The 23,101-nt window shown below is 33.9% G+C and overlaps 1 protein-coding gene across 1 annotated transcript in view; it reads right to left on the reverse strand.

Moving 5' to 3' along the window:
• The window catches only part of Rnf180 (ring finger protein 180), a 218,695-nt gene that overhangs the window by 189,086 nt on the left and 6,508 nt on the right, over positions 1–23,101 (reverse strand). Inside the window, exon 2 of the mRNA XM_048806108.1 lies at positions 3,918–4,052. Within this exon, the coding sequence (XP_048662065.1) occupies positions 3,918–4,052 (135 nt within the window). The remainder of the gene's footprint in view (positions 1–3,917; positions 4,053–23,101) is intronic.

The raw sequence follows: 23,101 nt of genomic DNA on the forward strand, positions 1-23,101 counted from the left end.
CATTAGACCAGAGACCCTGCACCTAATAGAACAAAAAGTGGGCCCAAATCTTCATTATGTCAAATTAGGTCCTGACTTCTTATTTAGACTCCTAAAGCACAAGAAATAAAATCAATTAATAAATGGGATGGATTCAAACTAAAAAGCTTCTTCTCAGCGAAGGAAACAATCATTAAGTGAAGAGACAGCCTACAGAGTGGGATAACATCTTTACTACATGCACATCAGATACAGCACAAATTTCCAGGATACATACAGATCTCAAAAACTTGACTCCAAAAATATAAATAACCCAATCAATAATTGGGCTAAGGAACTGAATAGACAGCTCTCAGAAGAAGATATACAATTGATCAACAAATACATGAAAAAATGTTCAATGTCTCTAGTAATTAGAGAAATGCAAGTCAGAACTACTATAAGATTCCATTTCAGTTCAGTCAGAATGGCAACGATCAAGAATACAAAGAACAATAAGTGATGGTGAGGATGTGTGGGGAAAGGTACACTCATACATTGCTGGTGACACTGCAAATTCGGAAAGCAGTATAGAGGTTCCTTAGAAAACCTGGAATGGAACCACCATTTGACCCACTCCTCCTTCTATACTCAAAGTAAAGTCAACATACTATAGGGACATAGCCACTTCAATGTTTATAGCAGTTCAATTCACAACAGCTAAACTGTGGAACCAATGCCCTTCAATAGATTAAATGGATTAAAAAAAAATCTGGGGTATATATACACACTGGAATATTACTCAGCCTTAAAATAGAATAAAATTATGGCATTTGCAGGTAAATGGATGGAGTTGGAGAATGTCATACTGAGCGAAATAAGCCAATCCCAAAAAACCAAAGGCCAAATATTCTCTCTGATAAATGGATGCTGATCCATAAGGGGGCATAGGGGGACATGAGAAGAATGGAGTAACTTTGGGTAAAGTATAGGGAGTGGAGGGAGCAAGCATGAGGGCAGGAAAGACGGTGAAATGAGATGGACATCATTACCCTAGGTAATGTATAATTTCATATATGATATGATGCTACATCCTGTACAACCAGAGAAATGAAAAGTTGTGCTCCATTTGTGTACAATGAACCAAAATGCTTTCTGCTGTTATATATACCTAATTAGAATTAATTAAAAATAAATAAATAAATAAATTGCTCCTTTGACTTTCTAGATTTTTAATATATTTTATTATATATATATATATATTTCAATATATATTTTTATATATAATATCAGATTATAATTTCACATAAATATCTTTATTTTATAAGATAGTTTTGATAGTTTACATATATATTTTACAAAATATATACATATACATTGTACATAAAAATCTATAGAGACAAACATAAAAATGGTGGTTGGGGATGAGAACAGAAAAAATGAGCATGAGAAGACTTTTTCGGGTAACAAAAATGTTTCTGAAATGTATTGTTGTGATAATTGCATGAGTAAAAATCACTGGATTATATTTCTATAATGGATAAATTTTTTGGCTTACAAATTAAATTTTACAAGTTAAATTTTTGATTTTACAAATTAAATTTTAAAAGCTGTAAAATATGTAAAACATGAGTTTGCCTGGGTGTGTGTGTGTGTGTGTGTGTGTGTGTGTGTTTTCACATATTTCATCTTTTGGGAAGCATTCTATGACTAGTCCAGGCAGAAGTTTGTTTGCATTCCTGCTATAGTACACAACAAATTAAGTTATACTGGGTTGGCCTATTTTCAGCAAAAAGTTTAAAGCTCCTACAGGACTGGAATATTCTATATTGCTCTCTTGAACTACCCATCCAAATACATCCTAGCAGTGCTTGAACTTCTATTGTTTATTAAATACTTGCTTAATGAATGAATAAGAATTCTGCAGGCAAATAGGACCAGTCACTCAATTGAGAGTGATATACATATTCCATGATATACTTATGGAAGGCCAAAGGCAACAAAAACTGTGTGGAGGTTAAGAGGACTGGTCCTGAGCCTCAACACCCAGTCCTACCGCACATGCATTACCTAGCAGCAGTGTGAACTGGGCAAATTATTTAGGCTTCTTTGCCTCAGTGTACTTATCTGTAATATGGACATGATAGATTATTGTCCTCTAAGAGTTACTATAGGGAATAAATAATATAAATATTGCACAGAAAACAGTGCCCAACCAATAAGCACATAAAAAGGTACCCCATAAATCCTAGTAACCAGGGAAATGCTATAAAACTATATTTATATGCCACTATTCCTCTTATCAGAATGGCTAAAATTATACACACTTAAAATATCAAGTGTTGACAAAGATGTAAAGCAACTGGAATTCTCATACACTGCTATGGAAAGTGAGTGTTCACTTTGGATATCTAGTATCAGTTTCTAAAAAAATTAATACATTTACCCTGTGACCCCAAATTCATATATGTATCAAAAAGAAATAATAAAATATAACCACAGAAAGACATTTGTAAGAATTTTAGAGCATAAAACTGCAATAAGCCCATCTAATTTCAAACTGGAATGAGTACAAATTACCATTGGCAGAAAAAAATGTTAATTATGATATATTCATACTATTCAGCAAATTACTTCTACAGATAACACATAAATGAATCTCTAGAACATTTTGTTGAGGAAAATAAGTCAGACAAAAAAGAAGCATACTATATTATTCTATTTGAATGAAGGGCAGGAACAGGCAAAACTAGTCTATGGTGATAGATAATAATAGCTACCTTGTAAGAGGGAGTGTTGCCTGGAAAAGGGCCAGACAAATTTATGGGATTACAGAAATGTTTATATCTTCAACTGATTCATATCAAACTGATGAAATTTATCAAGCTGTGCACATTGTTTTGCTCTATGTAAATTATATTCAATAAAATAATCTCAGCATGTGATATGGTTTGGATATAAAGTACCCCCGACATACTCATGTTTTGAAGACTTCACCCCCAGTGTAGCAATGTTCAGAGGCAGTGCTGTTGGGAAATGATGTTGGATCATGAGAATACTAACCTCATCAATGGATCAACCTATTAATAAGTTAATAGCTGAATGGGTTATTAGAAAGTGGGGTCAAGTTGGAGGAAGTACATCATTGGGGTATGCCTTTGAAGAATCTTGTCCCTGGCTGCTTCCTCTCTCTCCTTCTCAGTTTCCTGACTACCCTTAGATGAACAGCTTTTTTCTACCATGCTCTTCCACCATGATGTTATGCCTTGCTTCAGGCCTAAAGCAATGGAGTCAACTAACCAAGGTCTAAAACCTCTAAAACCTTAAGTCCAAATAAATCTTTCTTCCTTTAAGATGTTTTTTTAAAGTATTTTGTCACAGCAACAAAAAGATGAGTAACATAGGGTGATAATATGTTTTTTAAGGTATTTTGTCACAGCAACAAAAAGATGAGTAACATAGGGCGAAAATTTGAGGGGTTTTAATCCAGTGAAAATGTTGTTTTTAAAAAGTATGTGGCACACAGTAAGTATGCAGTCAAAAGTTATCTACTACTATCAGATTCAGGTTGGCTAATCTGTTAAAAGTACAGAGGAAATAATCATGATCAAGTATGGCTGAGGCAAAAAACAAAACAATAAGAAGACAAAAAATTAGTGTGTCTCTTAAATGAGGGAAGAAAACAGGTGATTACAGTCATGCTCTTTTGAATTTAGAATTCCCTGTGAACTCCACAAATTACTTCCTAGTTTGTACCTATTGAGTATTGCCTCTTTAATATTACTCTAAGACAAGTTCAAGGAATTTCAAAGGGACATTAACATTAGCAGCTAATGCTAAAACTATTTGTAACTATGAAATATGAAGGATACCATATAGAGAGTATAGTATGTCTGATGCTATGCTCACAACATTCCTACACTAGAAAATGTTCAAAGACTAAAGTCAGCAATACTCACCTTAATCACTTGATTTTCAAGATAATTCATGAAGCAATCAGAATTTGCTATACATTTTCTACATTTCCAACAACGAAGAATACTTATTTCTTCTTGATTATGATTTTTAGTTATTAATTCTTCACTTTTTTTCATCTGTAGGAACATTAATACAGTTTTAGAATGTTAAACTATGTTACATCAACTTCATTTTCAAATATACAGCAATGCTACAAGTAGAAACAACTATCATTATTGAAGTACTGTACAGTCCCCCGTTTTCCCCTACTTTCTATGTCCTGAGCAAAAACTCATAAAGCACTTTGATTGCTTTGTAACAGGTTTATCCCTGTAAGCTTGAACCTAAGCAAGAGCTTTAAGTACTTGCAAGCACTGATAAAAGTATTTAAGTTGTTGCCCTGAACACACTGAAAGAAACTGGCCCTGAGCCAAAATTCCTTAAACCCTCATATAAACTCCACAGTTTGACAAATTGTTGTGGACATAATTAGGTAGACTATCCCTTTTCTGTCATTGTTCATTGGGAGGACAAGCTGCAGTACTTTGTGAGTTCTCCTAAAAAATATTTTAGACCTATCACTCTGGAGTTTAGTGCTTTTCTTTTTTTTTTTTTTTTCAGTTCAGAATCTCAACTGGCCCTATCTCTGGATACTCCTTGGGGAACTCCTCTGACACCACATTGTTTTGTTTTGTTTTGTTTTGTTTTGTTTTGTTTTGTTTTGTTTTGTTGCTACTGATTGAACCAGGGATACTTTACCAGAGAGCTACATTCCCAGTCTTTTTATTTTTTATTTTGAGACAGCATCAAAGTTGCTGAGGCTGGTCTGAAACTTGCAATCCTCTTGCCTCAGTCTCTCAAGTCACTAGGATTATGGGCACATGCCACCACACCTGGTTCTGCAACTACTTTGGGGGCAATTCCAACACAGGTTTGGTAAGATGAAAGAGATACCTGGCTGCTACTAGGTCTTAGGCTAAGGGTACTCTATAAACTATGTCTGAGATTAAAAATGCCATTTCATTATGATGATGATGACTTATTAGTGACTACCACCTTATTTTCTTTTTGCAGAACATTTCATACATGTTGCTTTCCATTCATCTCTCATTGAAAGTTATAAAAAGCAACCATTGAAGAGTCACTTCAATATGTTTCTGTAGTTATTTTAAAAGAGTCATGACAAAGAACTATAAATATTCTTATAAGCAGGGTGTTTTGAATAGCTACAGCATTACATTTTTATTTATTTATTTATTTTAATTTTTTAGTTACAGGTGGACACAACATCTTTATTTTATTTTTATGTGGTGCTGAGGATTGAACCCAGTGCCTCACAGATGGTAGGCGAGCGCTCCACCTCTGAGCCACAACCCAGCCCTACAGCATTAAATTTTAAAAACAAAAAAATATTTATTTAATTCTGTGAAAATTGGAAGTGCCAAATTTATAAACTGATGGCAAAAATCCTTTATCTTTAATAACTTCTCTCATATATTGTACTCAGTTTACTACATCTAGCGATGTATGAAGTCAAACAATAAGATTCAGAATAGCTCCATCATTTTTTAATCTATTTTTCTACCTGAAATCTTATGTCAGTACCCTGACTTAGATCAACTGAGCTAATAGTTGCACATTACTATGTAAGAATTTCAAAATAGGTACAGTGTATTTAATAACTTGCCTGGTAATTGTTCAAGGCAATAGGTAGGTAGCAATGTTAATTTATGAGGCTATCCATCAAGGCCTGCCAATTTTGCTGATCAAATTTACTCATTTGCTTACTCTTTCATTTTTCTTCATACTATATGCTGGACAATTAGTCAAACTCAGGAAACATGAAGGTGAATAAAACTTGTGCCTTAGAGGTGCTCACTATACTATGTACAGGTATAGAACATCAGAATCACTTCAGAACATCAGAATCACTTCAGAAACTTTAAAAAAAAATAGTGATATCTAGGTTGTACTCCTAGAAATTTTGATTTCAGATAGGAAAGGGGATAGGAACAAGCACTTAAAAAAAAACAAAAAAAAAAACAACTCCCTAAGTAATTCTATAGTGTAATTAGAGCGAAGATGGAGGTGACAAACACAAATAGTTAACTAAAATACAACAGCTACCAGGACTCTAAGTGAAGGAACATAGCCCATAATCAAGTTTAAAGAATTTAAGAATCTCTGGCTGGGAGGGCACAGCAAGTACCTCTTTCAGTCAATTAATCAGGGATCTTCCAGCAGCTAAGCTACAGTCAATGACTCCATTGACTCATTTTAGAACCCATCTTAGCCCAGTTTACCTCTCTATTTAAATTACAATCTCAATGGGTATCAAAAATTTTAACATGAAAATGTCCTGTCTTCTTCTTCTGTCATTGTTAAAGCACCTTCCCTCTTTACTTAACTTATTAAGCATTCCTCTTATCTTTCTTTATCCTTCTTAACCTCGTTTATCCTCAGTTTACTTTTAAGTAGTGGTTCTCAGCCAGAAATGAGACTGAAAGAAGTAATCAATCATGTCAGAATTAACTATGGAAAAACTCTATCTCTGCCTAGCTCCCCCAACCTAAAGATACCTGGCCCCTCTCTGAGATTCTTCCATGTTCTTTTATAGTACAACTGTGTATAAGAAAGTTAAAAAAAAAACAAAAAAAAAACCTGTAGGTGTTTCCATTATATATCTTCACTGAAAACTATACTGACACCTCTTCTGTATCAATAATTTTTTGTTTGGTTGTTGTTGTTTTGGTACCAGGGAGTGAAACCAGGGTTGCTTAACCACTGAGCCATATCCCCAGTCCTTTTCATATTTTGTTTAGAGAGAGGGTCTTGCTAAGTTACTGAGGCTGGCTGAACTCCTCCTGCCTCAGCCTCCCAAGCCACTGGGATTACAGGCATATACCACCAGACCTGGGTATATCAATGATTTTTTAAATCTCTATATTTAGTTTTGATATTGTTCCAAAGATCAAGACCAATATTGTCTACTTCCAAATGCCAAATGTACACCTCTGCATGAATCTCTTTCAGAGCTTTTGAACTGGCTGTTCATCCAATAGAGATTTCTGCCTTTATATAGGTGGCCACCAGCCAGATGTGGATATCGAATGTCTGAAATGTAGCTAATCTTAAGAATGTACAGAATCTAAGAATGTACAGTAAGCATGAAACATACACTGGATTCTGAAGAAAAATAATGCAAAATAGCACAATAATTTTTATATTAAATACATGTTGAAATGATAATATTTAATATACTAGTAAAATAAATTATAAAATCAATATCACCTGCTTCTTTTTGCTTTCTTAATGTGGCTTTACAGATAAGATTTACATTATATTCCAATTTGACAGCTCTATTCTACACCTACTTGCCCCAGGTGCTTGTATGATGAGCTCCTTTCTCATCATTGAGATCTCAGCTAAATGTCTCCTCCGTTCAACTGTGAGTTCCTAAAAAGTGCCATGATCTATTTATTTAATATTCTATCAAACATAGTTCCTGGAACAAAAAAAGACCTCCAACAAATGTTTATTACAGTCAGATGAACAAGATATGGCAATATTAACTATTAATCACTAAGTGTTAACTTTCCAATACCAAATGTTAATTATGTCTGGCCAATTAGTGAGATGAAACAAATAGGAAACATTTGGCAGTAGACAAGAGGACATTATTGTTTACACATAGTTGAGCATGAAAGAACTGAAGGCTAATAGTGATCTACTTTTATGAGGACTGAAATAGCTCTGTCAGAGAACTTAAGCTGAAAGAAGAAGTCAAACATGGTAATCCAACCTACTAACAAAATGGCAGTATTTGAACAGCATGTTTATGGACTGCAAACTCAATTCCATCCACTACTGAGCACCTTAGACAATACTATTGGTCTAAGGAAGAGAGAAAACTGTATAAGAAAACAACTGAAACTCTGTTTTCTGAACTCTGTAATAACCAGAATTAAACAAAGTTTAGATAGCATATACCAACCACATGGCTTTAATAACTCTAATCAGCAACAAAAGAACTATTGAAGCAAACAGAGAAGTAACAAAGACGAGGTAATTTTAGAAAACAATACAATATAAAAATGTATTTATTACTGAGTACATTTGAGATGCCACACAATGCTCAGACATACTTGAACCTATTCTGCAGGGACTCTGGCTTTTTAGTCAACAGATGAGGATAACAAACAGTGAGACTGTGATACTTATGTTCATATAACTGCAACAGACCAGAAAGATAACATAACATGCTGATTGATAAGGCCTAAGTCATTCAGGCACCCTCTACTTTTCTCCCAAATCCTCTGACTCATATCTTATTCTAGTACTGATCATCAAGTTGGATACAAGTTATTTTTCTAAAATAGACAGCCCCCATCCCCAACCCTTAAAGGCTAGCTCTTCCTATCTATGTCACAGTGTCTTTATCATGACAACCTGATCTTCTTCTTTTTAACCTTTTTTTTTTTAGTTATTGATAGACCTTTATTTATTTAGTTATATGTGGTGCTGAGAATCAAACCCAGTGCCTCACACGTGCCAGGCAAATGCACTACCACTGAGCCATAATCCTAGTCCCGAATCTGATCTTCTTTATCACCTGTCCTACACTTGGTCACTTTAACCAAGTGATCTGCAAATAACTGTTTAATTTTCTTAACCTTGCTTGCATACATTTTTCCTCATACTGTACTTCCCTACCTACTTATACTGATGTTCCTTTCTGGCATTTCATTTTCTGAATGCACTGGGAATTTGGAAAACAATGTTTTGCTGAGATATATCAAACACTAAAACATGTCATTGGTATAATATTGGAAAAAAATGAGATTTAAGATGGCAGATTAGAAGAAGGCTGCATTTCTAGTTGCCCCATGACTCAGGATTCAATCACTGAAAATACTGCTTCTCAGTAAGGTGCTGGGAATCTACTGGGACACTCTTAAATTCACTGAGTAGAAACTACTGCTGAGCTAAACCAAGCCAAAAGACAATACACCTTGCTCCAGACACAAATTAATCATACTTAAACTTCAGCAATAATTTAATACAAGTAATAGAAAAGACAAAACCCCCAAATTAATGACCAAGTCCCAAGAAGGAACGGCTAAGGGGGGTTTCTAGGTCCCACTCATGGGCATCCACTCCTACAGCAAAAACAGATTAACACAAAAGCTATGAATACCATAACTAGGAGTGGTCTCAATCTAGATCACCCTCACAACCTTTGATAATTACAGAGTTGTTAAGAAGAGTAAACACAGAAGGTGAACCCCATATACCCTGCTATATACAACACAACTGCCAGGTCTACTAGATGGACCCCTATAGAAAAAGTAGAATCCTAAAGCTCTGACACAATATACACTGTATAAAAATACATTAATCATCACCAAAGAACTAGTAGGAAAACTATACTACAAAACCTACTTGGAAATATATTGAAAAATTCATAACAACCTGATATCCTGAACACTTTGGCAAGAGAATACTGTGCCCTAAAACGGCTCACACTTAAGAGTGGAAGAGAGATCCATCCCAAGAGATGCACAAATTAGGCAAAGTAGCAGTTTACAAAATCAATACACAAAAATAAATCTTTCCAATACTCCAGTAATCAATCTGCTGAGAAAGAAATCAGGAAGCAATCTCATTCACAATAGCCTCCAATAAAATAAAATAACTAGGAATAAATCTAACCAAGGTGGTGAAAGATCTACAATAAAAACTATAGAACACAGGGGCTGGAGTTGTGACTCAGTGGTAAAGCACTTGCCTTCCATGCATGGGGCACTGGGTTTTATCCTTTATTAAATAAATAAAATAAAGGTATTGTGTCCATCTTTTTTAAAATTTTTATTTGTTCTATATGACAACAGAATGCATTATAATTCATATTATACATATAGAGTACAATTTTTCATATCTCTGGTTGTACACAAAGTAGAGTCACATCCTTCATGTCTTTATACATGTACTTAGGGTACCATCACATACTTTATACACAGTACCTTCCATGTTCATGGATAGGCAGAATTAATATGTGACCATCACATTCCACCATCTTTCCTACCCCTATCCCCCTCCCTTCCCCTCCCTCCCCTTTTCCTCTCTGTCCTATATAGAGTTCATTTAATCCTCCCACCCCCACCCGCACATCATAGTATGGATCAGCATCCTTAAATCAGAGAAATCATTCAGCATTCGGCTTTTGGGGATTGGCTAACTTCACTTAGCATTATATTCTCCAGCTTCATTCGTTTACATGCAAATACCATGATTTTATTCTCTTTTAATGCTGAGTAATATTCCATTGTGTGTGTGTGTGTGTGTGTGTATCTCACATTTTTGTTTATCCATTCATATACTGAAGGGTATCTAGGTTGGTTCCACAATTTAGCTATTGTGAATTGTGCTGCTAAAAACATTGATGTGGCTGTGTCCCTGTAGCAGGCTGTTTTTAAGTCCTTTGGGAATAGACTGAAGAGTGGGATAGCTGAGTTAAAAAAAAAAAAAATGGTAGTACCATTCCCAGTTTTCTAAGGATTCTCCATACTGCTTTCCATATTGGCTGCACCAATTTGCATTCCCACCAGCAATGTATGAGTGTGCCCACATCCTCCCTAACACCTATTGTTGTTTGAATTCTTAATAGCTGCCATTCTGACTTAAGTGAGATGAAATCTTAGAGTAGTTTTGATTTGTATTTCTCTAATTGCTAGAGATGTTGAACATTTTTTCATATATTTGTTGATTGATTGTATATCCTCTTCTGAGAAGTTCCTTGGCCCATTTATTGATTGGGTTATTTATTTATTTTGTTGTTTTGTTTTGTGGTGTTAAGATTTTTGAGTTCTTTATATATTCTAGAGATCAGTGCTCTATCTGACGTGCATGTGGTAAGAATTTGTTCCCAATTAGCTGGCTCTGTATTCACCTCACTGATTGTTTCTTTTGCTGAAAAGAAGCTTTTTAGTTTGAAACCATCCCATTTATTGATTCTTGATATTAATTCTTGTGCTATAGAAGTCTTATTGAGGAAGTTGGGTCCTAATCCCACATGATGGAGATTTGGGTCTACTTTTTATTCTATTAGGTTCAGGGTCTCTGGTTTAATTCCTAGGTCCTTGATCCATTTTGAGTTGAGTTTTGTGCATGGTGAGAGACAGGAGTTTAATTTCATTTTGTTGCATATGAATTTCCAGTTTTCCCAGTACCATTTGTTGAAGAGTCTGTCTTTTCTCCAATGTACATTTTTGGTGCCTTTGAAAATATAACTGTAATTATGTGGGTTAGTCTCTGTGTCCTCTATTCTGTACCATTGGTCTACAAGTCTATTTTGGTGCCAATACCATGCTGTTTTTGTTACTATTGCTTTATAGTATAGTTTAAGGTCTGGTATAGTGATGCCATCTGCTTCATTCTTCTTGCTAAGGATTGCTTTAGCTATTCTGGTTCTCTTATTTTTCCAGATGAATTTCATGACTGCTTTTTCTATTTCTATGAGGAATGTCATTGGGATTTTGATTGGAATTGCATTAAATATGTATAGTGCTTTTGTTAGTATGTTCATTTTGACAATATTAATTCTGCCTACCCAAGAACAAGGTAGATCTTTCCATCTTCTTAGGTCTTCTTTAATTTCTTTCTTTAGCATTCTGTAATTTTCATTGTAGAGGTCTTTCATCTCTTTCATTAAGTTGATTCCAGAAAAGAAAAACTATTGAACACCGAAGAAAAAATTCATGAAGACACAAGAAGATGGAAAAACCTTCCATGTTCGTGGATAGGCAGAACTAATATTGTTAAAATGGCCATACTCCCAAAAGCAATCATTTTTAATGCAATCCCCTTTAAGATATCAATGACATTCTTCATAGAAGTAGAAAAAAACAGTCCTAAATTTCATTTGGAAGAATAAAAGACCCAGAATAACAAAAGCAATCCTAAGCCAAAAAAGCAATGCTAGGGTCATCATAATACCTGACTTCAAATTATACTACAAAATGAGCATGGTGCTGGCATAAAAAAACAGAAACATGGTCCATTGAAACAGAATAGAAGACACAGAGACAAAAACACACAGATAAAATCATATGATCCTTCACAAAGATGCTAAAAACATACACATTGGCAAAAAGATAGTCTTTTAACAAATAGTACTGGGATAATGGGTTATCCATATGAGGAAGAATGACATTAAATTCTTATCTCTCACCCTGTACAAAAAGTCAACTTAAAGTGGATCAAAGACCTAGAAATTAGACCAGAAACTATGCAAATCCTAAAAAATGTAGGGTAACACAACATATAGGTGCAGATAATGACTTTCTCAGTAGGACCCCTAAAACTCAGGAAATAATACCAAGAACTAATAACTGGAATGGCATCAAATTTAAAATCTCTGAACAGCAAAGGAAACAATTAAGAATATGAAGCGAGAACATATCAAATGGAGAAAAATCTTTGCTAGCTACTCTTCTGACAAAGAATTAAGATTCGGAATATATAAAAAAACTCAAAAAAAAAAAAAAGACCCCACAAAGAAAAGTTAAATAACACAATTAATAAGTGAGCAAATGAACTAAACAGACTCTTCTCAAAAAAAGAAATGCAAATGGCCAACAGATAGATGAATAAAATGTTGAACATATTTAGCAATTAGGGAAAGAAAACTCAAAAACACACTGAGATTTCATCTCACTCAGAATAGCATCCATCAAGAATACAAACAACAATAAATTCTAGAGAGAATGTGGTGGAAAAGGAACACATTTACACTGTTGGTGGGATTAGTACAACCACTATGGAAATCAGTATGAAGCTCCCTCAGAAGACCAGGGATGGAACCCCCATATGGCCCAGTTATATCACTCCTTGGCATTTATTCTATAGAATCTAAACCAGCATACTATATAGCAATACCTGCATGCCCATGTTTACAGTAGCACAATTCACAGTAGCTAAACTAAAGAACCAGTCTAGGTGTCTGTCAATGGATAAACAGATAAAGAAACAGATAAAGAAAATGTGGTAAATATAAACAATTGATTTTACCAAGCAATAAAAAAGAATGAAATTATGTCATTTTCAGGAAAATGGATGGAACTTGAGAACATTATGTTAAGTGAGGTAAGTCAAACTCTCAAAATCTAGGGTCATATGTTTTCTCTCATATGTGGCAGCTAGAGAGGAAAAAGGAAAAGAAATGTGGGATTATTGAATCCCATGAGATCATTAGAGAAAAGGAACCAAGAGAAAGAAAGAAAGAAGAAAATACCGAAAAATGATATTTTCCAAATTATATCATTATATTGTGTGCATTTATGAATACATAACATATTTTCCCATTATATACAATTACAACACACCAATAAAAAATGAGGAAAATTAGAAAAAAAATGACATTTGTTAATATTACCATCAACCTCAGCAAAAAAAATTTCTTTAATTATTGGGCAGTAGCCAAGGTCAAAGTGGTGAATACAAGGTTTTAAAAATACTAATTTTCACTTAAAGTTCCAATTTATCACTTGTAACAAATATTATGAAGTATTACATCTGAATACATATCAATCTTTCAAGTACAAATGATTTGAAACAAAAAACGGTGCCACACTGGCTCAGCTCTCAACTAAAACAATAGAGCAGGGCTTTTCCTCAAGACTCAACAGATTTTTGGCAGATTGCAGAGGTACTTTATATGTTTTTGCCTTTTTTTTCCACAAAAAAGACCTAAAAGACATGTATTAAAGAGTTAAAATTTAACAAAATCTGTAATATTTGTTTCAATAAATGTTGTTTCAACATTCTTAACTGAACGTGTGTAGCAGTATAGAATAAAATGATCACTAGTGTAGTTCACTGCCACTGTCTTGATTTAGCTAAGGGACCAATAGTTTCTCCCATTACTGTTTTTATATTATTAGTGCAAATGTCACCACAGTGAAAAAGACAAATAATATCCTGATATTACCAAAAGAATGATTTCTGAATGGGTCTTGGAGACAGCAGGTTTCACAGACCACATTTTTAAAATAGCTACTTGGTGCAAAAAAGTGAATTATGCAAGTCTTATTGCCACTGAGCTACATCCCTAGTCCTTTTAATTTTGAGATAGGGTCTCACTAAATTGCCAAGGCTGACCTAGAATGTGAGATTCTTCTGCCTCAGCTTCCTGAATCACTGGAACTACAGGCATGTACCACTGCACCCAACTAAACCAAAATAATTTTAAAAACTGAAATACAACTCAAGTAATTTATCCAACCCCCAACCCCCACAAAATTGGAAGGCATATTGGCACAAATGGTATAACAGGAAAATTTTGCCAAGAATGGGAAGCCCTTAAGATAATTGTATAAAGTTAGTATGACTTTGACATAGAAAATACATAAAAATATATAATTTGACAAGCAAATATAAAACCAGACAAGAATAAAAAAAAATATAGACCTATTTATAGATGCTAAAATCTTAAATAATATATTAGCCAGCAGACTCCATAAATAAATTAAAATAACAATAAATTTTGAACAAGAAAAGTTATATTCAGTAATTCAAAGATGATTCAAAATTATAAAAGAAATCTATTCAATATATTCAATACACTAGAAAAGACTCATGCTCATCCTTAAAGATGCAATGACAACATCAGTATGAAGCTTAATTGTGAGTAAAAAAAAAGAACATTTAAATACTCAAGAAAAGGAAGGAAACTTCCTTAACCTGATAGAGGGAGTTTATCAAAAACTCTAGCAACGAAACTACCGAATGGTGAAACTTTGCAAGCATTCCATGAAAATCAGGAAAAAAACAATGATGCTTAGTATTTGCTCTACTATCTAGTTGTGTCAGAACTCCTAGATAATAGAAGAAGAAAAGTAAATAAGAGGTCTAAGGATTGGAATGGTTATCAGTGTAAAATAAACTAACAGCCTGTTATACATGATACCATTTTTCTTTCTTAGGCTGACAATGTTTCCATTTTGTTAGAAGCTATAATCATGATGGTAAGCAAGCATGTTCCCTTATGCTGAGGCACTGATGAGAAAATGTCTGAGTAAACAATACTTACATAATACTACACACACACACACACACACACACACACACTCATACCCTTTGATGTGGAATTTATTTTCCCTTACTACGTAGAAGGTGTTGAATAACTATTTGTTCATTAAGATGATTTTTATTTCAATTACATTATTTTCCTAAATTAAAATATTCATGGCATAAAATGTTTAAATTCAACTTTCAGGTTTACATTCAATACTTTCAGTATTTTATTAATCAGCCAAAAGACACCCTACCCTCAATGTAATTTCACTAGTTTATATAGTAAAAATAGACCAGAATCACCTTTAATTCCTTATTTCTACCAAAAAATTCCCTGAAGGCAATCTAAATTTTTCCTTAACAGATGCATCAAATTCTTATAGCCGCCACACATCATTTAATTATAAAGACATTTCCATATTTTTAGGTCCTCATTACAGCAGAATCCCAGTTCACAGTACCAAAATCTGAATTATTGTTCTCAGGTTGCCATAACCCAATACCATAGATTAAGTGGATTATACCAAAAAGAAGAAAATCATTTTCTCACAGTTTAAGTATGAAAGTTCAAGATCAAGCTACTGAAAGGATTTATTTCTGGTGAGGTGTCTCTTCCTGCCCTGGAATTGGCTGCCTTCTGGTTAGGTGGGACCTCACATGGCTTTTCTTTGAACACCTGTTTTGGTGGTGGCTCCTCCTCCTCCTTCTAATTATGACATTAGTCATATTGGATAATGGTCCACTTTTAAAAACGCATTTAACTTTAATTATCTCCTTAAAGGCTTTATCTTCAAATATAGTAACATCAGGAGTTAGGACTTGAATATATGGATGGGGGGTTGTGTACAATTCAGTTCATAATGGTACATACAGAACCCATACCAGTCCTCTCAATTTGGACATTAGTATAATACCCATGTTTTGTTGTGTGTCTTTTCTATTATACTTCATGTATAAAATAACATCATAGCATAAAGGAGAAAAATATTAAATTTGGAATTTCTCAAAAAGAAAAAAATCACCTGTGAACAATGACCAAAAAAAAAAAAAAAAAATCAAAAAGTGAAATGACCAAAGAATTTGGAATTCCTTCATCATTTATCAGTATTTCTTTAAAACTGTGATAAGATTAAAAAGCCAAGTGAGATAAAGGAGTAAATGTATGAAAAAAGCAATGCACACCTATGTGGAAAATAAAATGCTTAAATGATTTAGCCAACTCAGACCATCAGAGCAATATTATTTCTAAATTTTGGTGTTTTTCTTTTTCTTTTTCTTTTTCAGTGCTGGGGATTGAACCCAGGGTCCCACATGCCACACAAGCACTCTACTTCTGAACTACATGGTCTCATTAAGTTCCCCAAGCTGGCTTTAAATTTGTGATTCTCCTGCCTCAGCCTCTTGAGTCATGATGCATACCACTGTGTTCGGCTTCATTCTTTTTTTCTCTTAAACTTAAATTACCATCTTAAATTTAAAATGTGTATCTACTTTTTTTTTTTTAATTCATGAGCACCATGAGACATTTGTAGCCATTAGACTGTGGCATATTCAATTACCTGGAGGTTGTATTACTGGAAGTTATGTCCCATAAAATGGGAAGAAATATCCCTTTTATAAATATTAACAAATAGCATTTATTAAAGTAAGGGAAATATTATTATGTAGTACACAGGAACCTTCGAAGTAATTCATAACTGCTTTGTAGAAGTGGACTTAGGAACCAGTGACTGTTCACATGGACATAACATCATATGTAATAACTGTTGGGAATGACCTGCACTGACATTGATTATTTTATAAAATTGATAGCATGTCAGTATTTCTTGCTAATGTTGAATCCTCCTCCTGAGCACAGAATAACTGAAATAAAAATAACTCAAATCCAAGCAGGCCACAGCAAAGAAGTACTAACAACTTTGCAATCAGTGTTATGTGAAGCAAAGATAAAAATGAGTGAGTTTTAAAAAACACAAACTTCTAGATTTGTTTCTGAATCATTTAAAAATGCATCAGGATACAAAAAGTAATCCTATGTTAAGTAGAAATGAAAATAGCTTTTTAAAGTTAAAACTAGATTCCTGTGGAATTTACATGCCTTCTTTAGTTCAATATTTCTTGCACACATATTATTTAGTGAAAGCTACCTTATAATCCAGGATTCCTTTTATATTAGCTTTCAATCTTTGTCAAGGATATAAGATACTTTATCTATACAAATAGGAGACTGGATCAGGTTATTTCCAAAATGTCAGTTCTACGATACCAAGCTTAGCAGCTGCCTTAATCATACTGGAAGTTTCTAATTTATTAATCCTAAGTAATGAATTATGGAGACCTCAATCTTCAATAATCATTGCTGTTATATAGTTCTGAGTTTGAAAATGATAAAGTTTAAATAGGTCTACATACTTTGGTGTTCACATTCATAAACATTTTTCTTTAAAAGTAACCAATTTTGTTGATTAAAAATATTTCAATACAGAACTACTTTATCTCCATCTATCTACTTCTCACCATCCTTATTTCTATTTCTGCCTTCCCAGGCATTGATGAGTTCTTAGGCATTATGCAATTGATACCCAGACATAATAAGAAAAATTAATAGGACTCTGACACTATAGTAATAACCAGATGCTTCCTACCCTGATTCTTAAGCTACACACTTCAACTGAAGCTGAGCACCACTTTTTTTTTTTTTCAGGGGTAGATGGGTATTGAACCCAGGAGCACTTAAGCAAGCCAGCCAGGGTCTTGCCAAGGTGCTTAGGGCCTTGCTAAGTTACTGAGGCTGGCTGTAAACTTGTGATCCTCCTCTCGCAGTCTACTGAGCTGCTGGAATGAGTACCACTTCCTAAATTGCCTATTCCCCCACACTCCAAACACACACACACACACACACACACACACACACACACACACCACAACTCAAGTACTTAGTCTTGAAAGCCCTCTGCTATCTTTCAGATTAAGTCTCTCCTTCAGGAATTGTAAAATAGCACTGAAGCAACACAAACATTTTGCAAGTTCTATATCCTGGTTATAGATCTGTCCATTTTAACTGATACTATCCTTTGGTAAAGGAGGAATAAATTTCAAAGATGAGTGAAATTGATAGTAGGACCCATATACTCACTTCTCACATACTAACTTTTATGCTGAAAATAAAAGAAATCACATACAAAATTAATAAAGTTGTATATAATACTGAAATATACATTTCCAAAAGGTGCATATGTATTTGTATTTATACACGACTCTTAGAAATCACTATATATGATGACACTACATGCTTTTATTCCAAGGAACAGTTCTAGTCATTTTTGAAGATTTTTTTTTCTGAAATAGGATCTTGCCATTTTGCCTAAGTTGGTCTCAAACAGTACTCCCACCTCAGCCTCCAAAGTAGCTGGGACTACAAGAATGCACCAATCCACCATGCCTCACTATTTTTGTAAATTCTTAAGCAATACAGGACACATCTAAATATCACTCTAATAAAGATGCCAACAATATTTCTAATTAGACCAAACAGAACAAATAAGAAAAAGGAATAAAGAAAATCAAATCAAGTGATTTTTTTCCAGTTAATTTTTTAAAAATATTTTTAGTTGTAGCTGGACACAATAACTTTATTTTATTTCACTTTTATGTGATGCTGAGGATCAAACCCAGTGCCTCACATGTGCTAGGCAAGGGCTCTACCACTGTGCCACAACCCCAGCCCTTTCCAGTTAATTTTAAGTTGTATTTTAAGGTTACAAATATTGATTCATCCAGTAGATTTGCTAACTATTTTGTCAGTGAATACAAAGAATAATATAGATATGTACTGTGAAAGCACATAAGTGGGTAAAGGAGGCTCTAAGACAGTTGGATGGGAGAGAGTAGATGAAAAGGGAAACATCTAAGTGAAAGCTTGAGCCTGGGGTCAAATGAAGCCTTCTTTCCCCATATACTTCTCAGGCTGACTGCTTAGAAGAAGAGATAAGGGCTAAAATATATTTAAGTGAAATATGTTTAAGTTAATATTATTTAGTGAATATTATTAATATTATTTAAGTAAAATAATACACTAGAAAACATGGCTTTAACCAAAAGTTAATAAATACTGTCTTACTTTTATTAAATGGATATATTGTTTTTGATGACCAATAATCAAGAAAAGATGCATATCAGAAGATGATAGCCCAAATAAGCACACTGACCTGGCTTCAAATGCTTTTATCTTCAGGTCAAAGGAACAATGACAGAGTGACTCTTTTTGGATATAGAGCAGTTCACTAGGTTACCTCGAAAATATTTTTGGCTCCCAAAACATTGCTAAATAATGGAAACAAAAAAGAAGTATCTTTTATATATCTCCCAATACATAAAGCAATGACTATGAAACCAAGGGACTTAGGTTAGTTTACTTATTTATCCTACCAGCTTCCCCCAAAAGAGGGTTTTAAGCTCCTAGCACTTTTACTGTTTGTTCTATTTTACCTCAATGGTCTTTACCTTTGGGTTCATCTGTCCTAAGCTTCTTTTAGTACTTATGTCACTGAGCCACTATGTATCAAACCAATGTATACATCTATTTCTTCCTCTACTTATAAACTCTCAGAAGAAGGGTGTAAGCAGTATCTCAAGTATTTATGATACTGGTGGTGGGGCACACCTGTAATCCCAGCAGCTCAAGAGGCTGAGACAGGAGGATCACAAGTTCAAAGCCAGCCTCAGCAACAGCAAGGTGCTAAGCAACTCAGTGAGACCCTGTCTCTAAATATAATACAAAGTAGGGTTGGGGATGTGGCTTGGTGTCAAATGCCCATGAGTTCAATTCCCAGTACCATTAAAAAAAGTCTTTATGATCCCTGGAATACTACAGATATACTATATGTGACTATATATGTTGCTGAATTGAATCAGAGGTAACTAGAGCTACTATTCTTTCTTTGGGCACTGAAAGGAATCTCAAACATATCAGGTATAAACCACATTATACATTTCATTTAAATTCACCTATGAGCCAAACTGTATATCAAGCTGAATCACATAAGGAAAACATCCAATTCAGAGATTAAATTATGATTTGTATTGTCATATGAGTCTGGCTTAATCAAAATGCTTGCCGTAGTTCACAATGTGCTTTTATAAGATTCTGCCCCCTCCCTAGTAAAACCTTAATGGTATTCATTATTACTTAAAATTACAAAGGAAAATGGAATAGGGTAACACTTTCAAAATGGATTACTAGATTTTGTTTTAAATAAAATGCTGAATTTAAATGGTAATGAAAACTACTAGCTTTTTTATCAGACACACTCAACTATGATGGAAAAACATTGCTACAGAAATACAACCAAGACAAGGCTTTGAACAGGGTGACAGCAGGGAAGGTAGTAAATATCTATCAATACTGGATATATATAAAAGGTATATCAACAGAATTTCCAGATCAATAGGATGTGGAGTCTAACTAAGAGAAGTCAAAAGGGCACAACGTTTTTTGTCATGAACCAACTGTAAGGATGGGATGGATGTTGACTAATACAGAGAAACCTGTGGGTAGAACAGAAGAGGTAGATCCAAGAGTTTAGTTTTTGGATATATTAAGGTTTGAAATGTCTAATAAGGGGGTTTGAATATGGGATGGTTTGCTAAAGACATGTAAATGGATCCAACTTACAAAGCTGTGAGTTCACATAAATTTTCTAAGGATATAAATTTCCTCTCAGTTGTGTCCATCACATTCAATCATTTCCTCATGGATTTTGTAATTTTGGAGATGAACTCATCTGTACTGTAAGTGTAGTATGGGACCTTTTTTGAGGACAAATACTTCCTTGCCAGCTCTTTCAAAAGGTAAAATGTAGGAGAATTTCTATTATAAATTTTTTTTGTATTATACACATTATAAACAGTAAGCAAATATGAGATCTCAACAATAGAAATTGTGGGTCTAGTCATCAAGGTTTTACTTTATGAAAACTTGAAGCATTTTATTCTCTATACTGAAGGTATAAACCTTGAAAATATAAAATAGATCATTATTCCCTGCTCTCTTCAGGGGCTTCTCTGTCCTCTGCTGACCAGGCAGCTGTCCATGATCTGCCCCTAGCTGGCCACAACAAGAAAAAGAGAACATGGAAGCAGCAACCAGTTCCAAGGTGAAACTTCATGATTTTATATTCAGTCTTGATCAGCTTTCACATGATATCAGATGTACTCTCCTTTAGCCATCCTAAAAATAAAAGTGTCCAATAAATTCACAGAGTTCACAAAACTGCATACATCGCTATCTTATCATATGAATGTTGGTGGTCTTTTTCACTTTTAAACTTTGTTTTGCTTTTCTGTACTTTTTATCTTTTCTTTTGAAATCCATATCAAGACATATACAATATACTGTCATTTATTGTTTGTTTTTGTAAACTTCTACTTGCCAGCAACTGCTTCTGCAGATAGCTACTCTAAAGAGTCCTTTAGCGTAGATCTCCCTGAAACTCAGTGAATATTATTAGATGGTTACTCTAAGAAGAAAATTTGGCTTATATACTAAAACATCTCATCTGTACTAGTTGTTTCTTCTGTCTTCTCATTAAGTAAAGTCCTTAGAGACCACTGAAGTATGTAGTGTTTCGCTTGCCTTCTTTAAATGTTTCCAGACATTAAAGTTTTCTACACTATGAACAGTTAGTCATGACTCTTTGTAAATCTAACACTCATAGTTTTACAATAAAACTTTCTAAGGTGATTGGTGAAGATTCCCTCATAACAATTATTCTGTGAAATTTCTTTAAAGCCACTTTTTTGAAAATCACATTCTTTAACAAAGTAGCAATTGTACTGCCCTCACATAAAATCTTACAAGGAACCCCAAAATTCCCACAAGAAAAAAAAATGGAGAGGTTAAATACTCTAGTATCTGCAGAAACTCTGAAGCAGACTAAACACCACTGACACAAAATATATTACTCATGAAACTACCATCAATCAGGCTGTGAAATTAAAGTAACATTATAATTTCTTTCAATAATAAATCTTCCTTTGTTCTATAGCATTCCTGAAGTTTCATTTTAGATTACCTTATTTCTTTTTTTCCCTATACAAGTTCAATTACAAAGAGATCTACCCAGACTTGTTGTTATACAGGTTGAAGAAATTACCCATGTTCACTTTTCTGCCTACCTGCTTAGAACTAAGTTCAAAGCCTATTTATATACAGAGTATTTAGTCTATTTCCCCTAACAGTCTGGTTCTCCCTTTCTGCTCTACTCTTCAGAACAGCATCTTGTATTCCATTTATTGCCTACCTGTTTCCCTGGGAGAGGAAATGATATAACATAATAAAAAGCTAACTGTAATTGCTCATGTACCATCACCAGGGTTCTTTATGTATCAGGTCTCCAGATTGTCTGTAGTACATGCTACAAATTCCCCTACTGCATAGTGGCTTCCTAGAATTTTCTGGAATCACAGGAAGTAAAAGATAACCCATCAATTCCTGCCTTAAAGAGAAGTATCTGAAAGGTAGAAAGGAATATCTGTCCAATTTGCTGGCTGGTCGAGGTCCTATGTATGAAGGAACTGACTACAGGGACAGAATAAAGCCTCTTAGCCTGTATTTATCAAACAGTCTACATCACAAGGAAAGGATGGGATATGCAGATGCACTGATATAGAGAAATTCCTTTCAACCTAGGGCCATTTGCTTCTTAGTGAAGATCATTTCCTTCTGAATATTTATTTTATATAGATATATAGATATTCAGAATATATATATATGTTTATATACATATATGTATATATGCATATATTTATGTGTATGTTAAAAAGACACATCTTCTAAAAGATAAAACATTACATAAATATATATTTTATAAATAAATATGCACAAACATATTTTATATTATTTATAAAATACATTATTTAATGGTTAGTTTTCATTTTATTCTACATCTACACAAGAACTTAATGAAAAATGAGAAAAGACTATATTGGAAGCTACTAGTTGAATGCCAGTTTTGAACTGGGAGACTTTTTTTAAAAATTGGTGACTGAAAGACTCATATACATTTTTAAAAATTAATAATTTTATGTATTCCCAAGAGAAACTAGGTGGCAT

The sequence above is a fragment of the Marmota marmota genome, unplaced genomic scaffold, assembly GCF_001458135.2.
Source record: "Marmota marmota marmota unplaced genomic scaffold, marMar, whole genome shotgun sequence".
Lineage (NCBI taxonomy): Eukaryota > Metazoa > Chordata > Mammalia > Rodentia > Sciuridae > Marmota > Marmota marmota.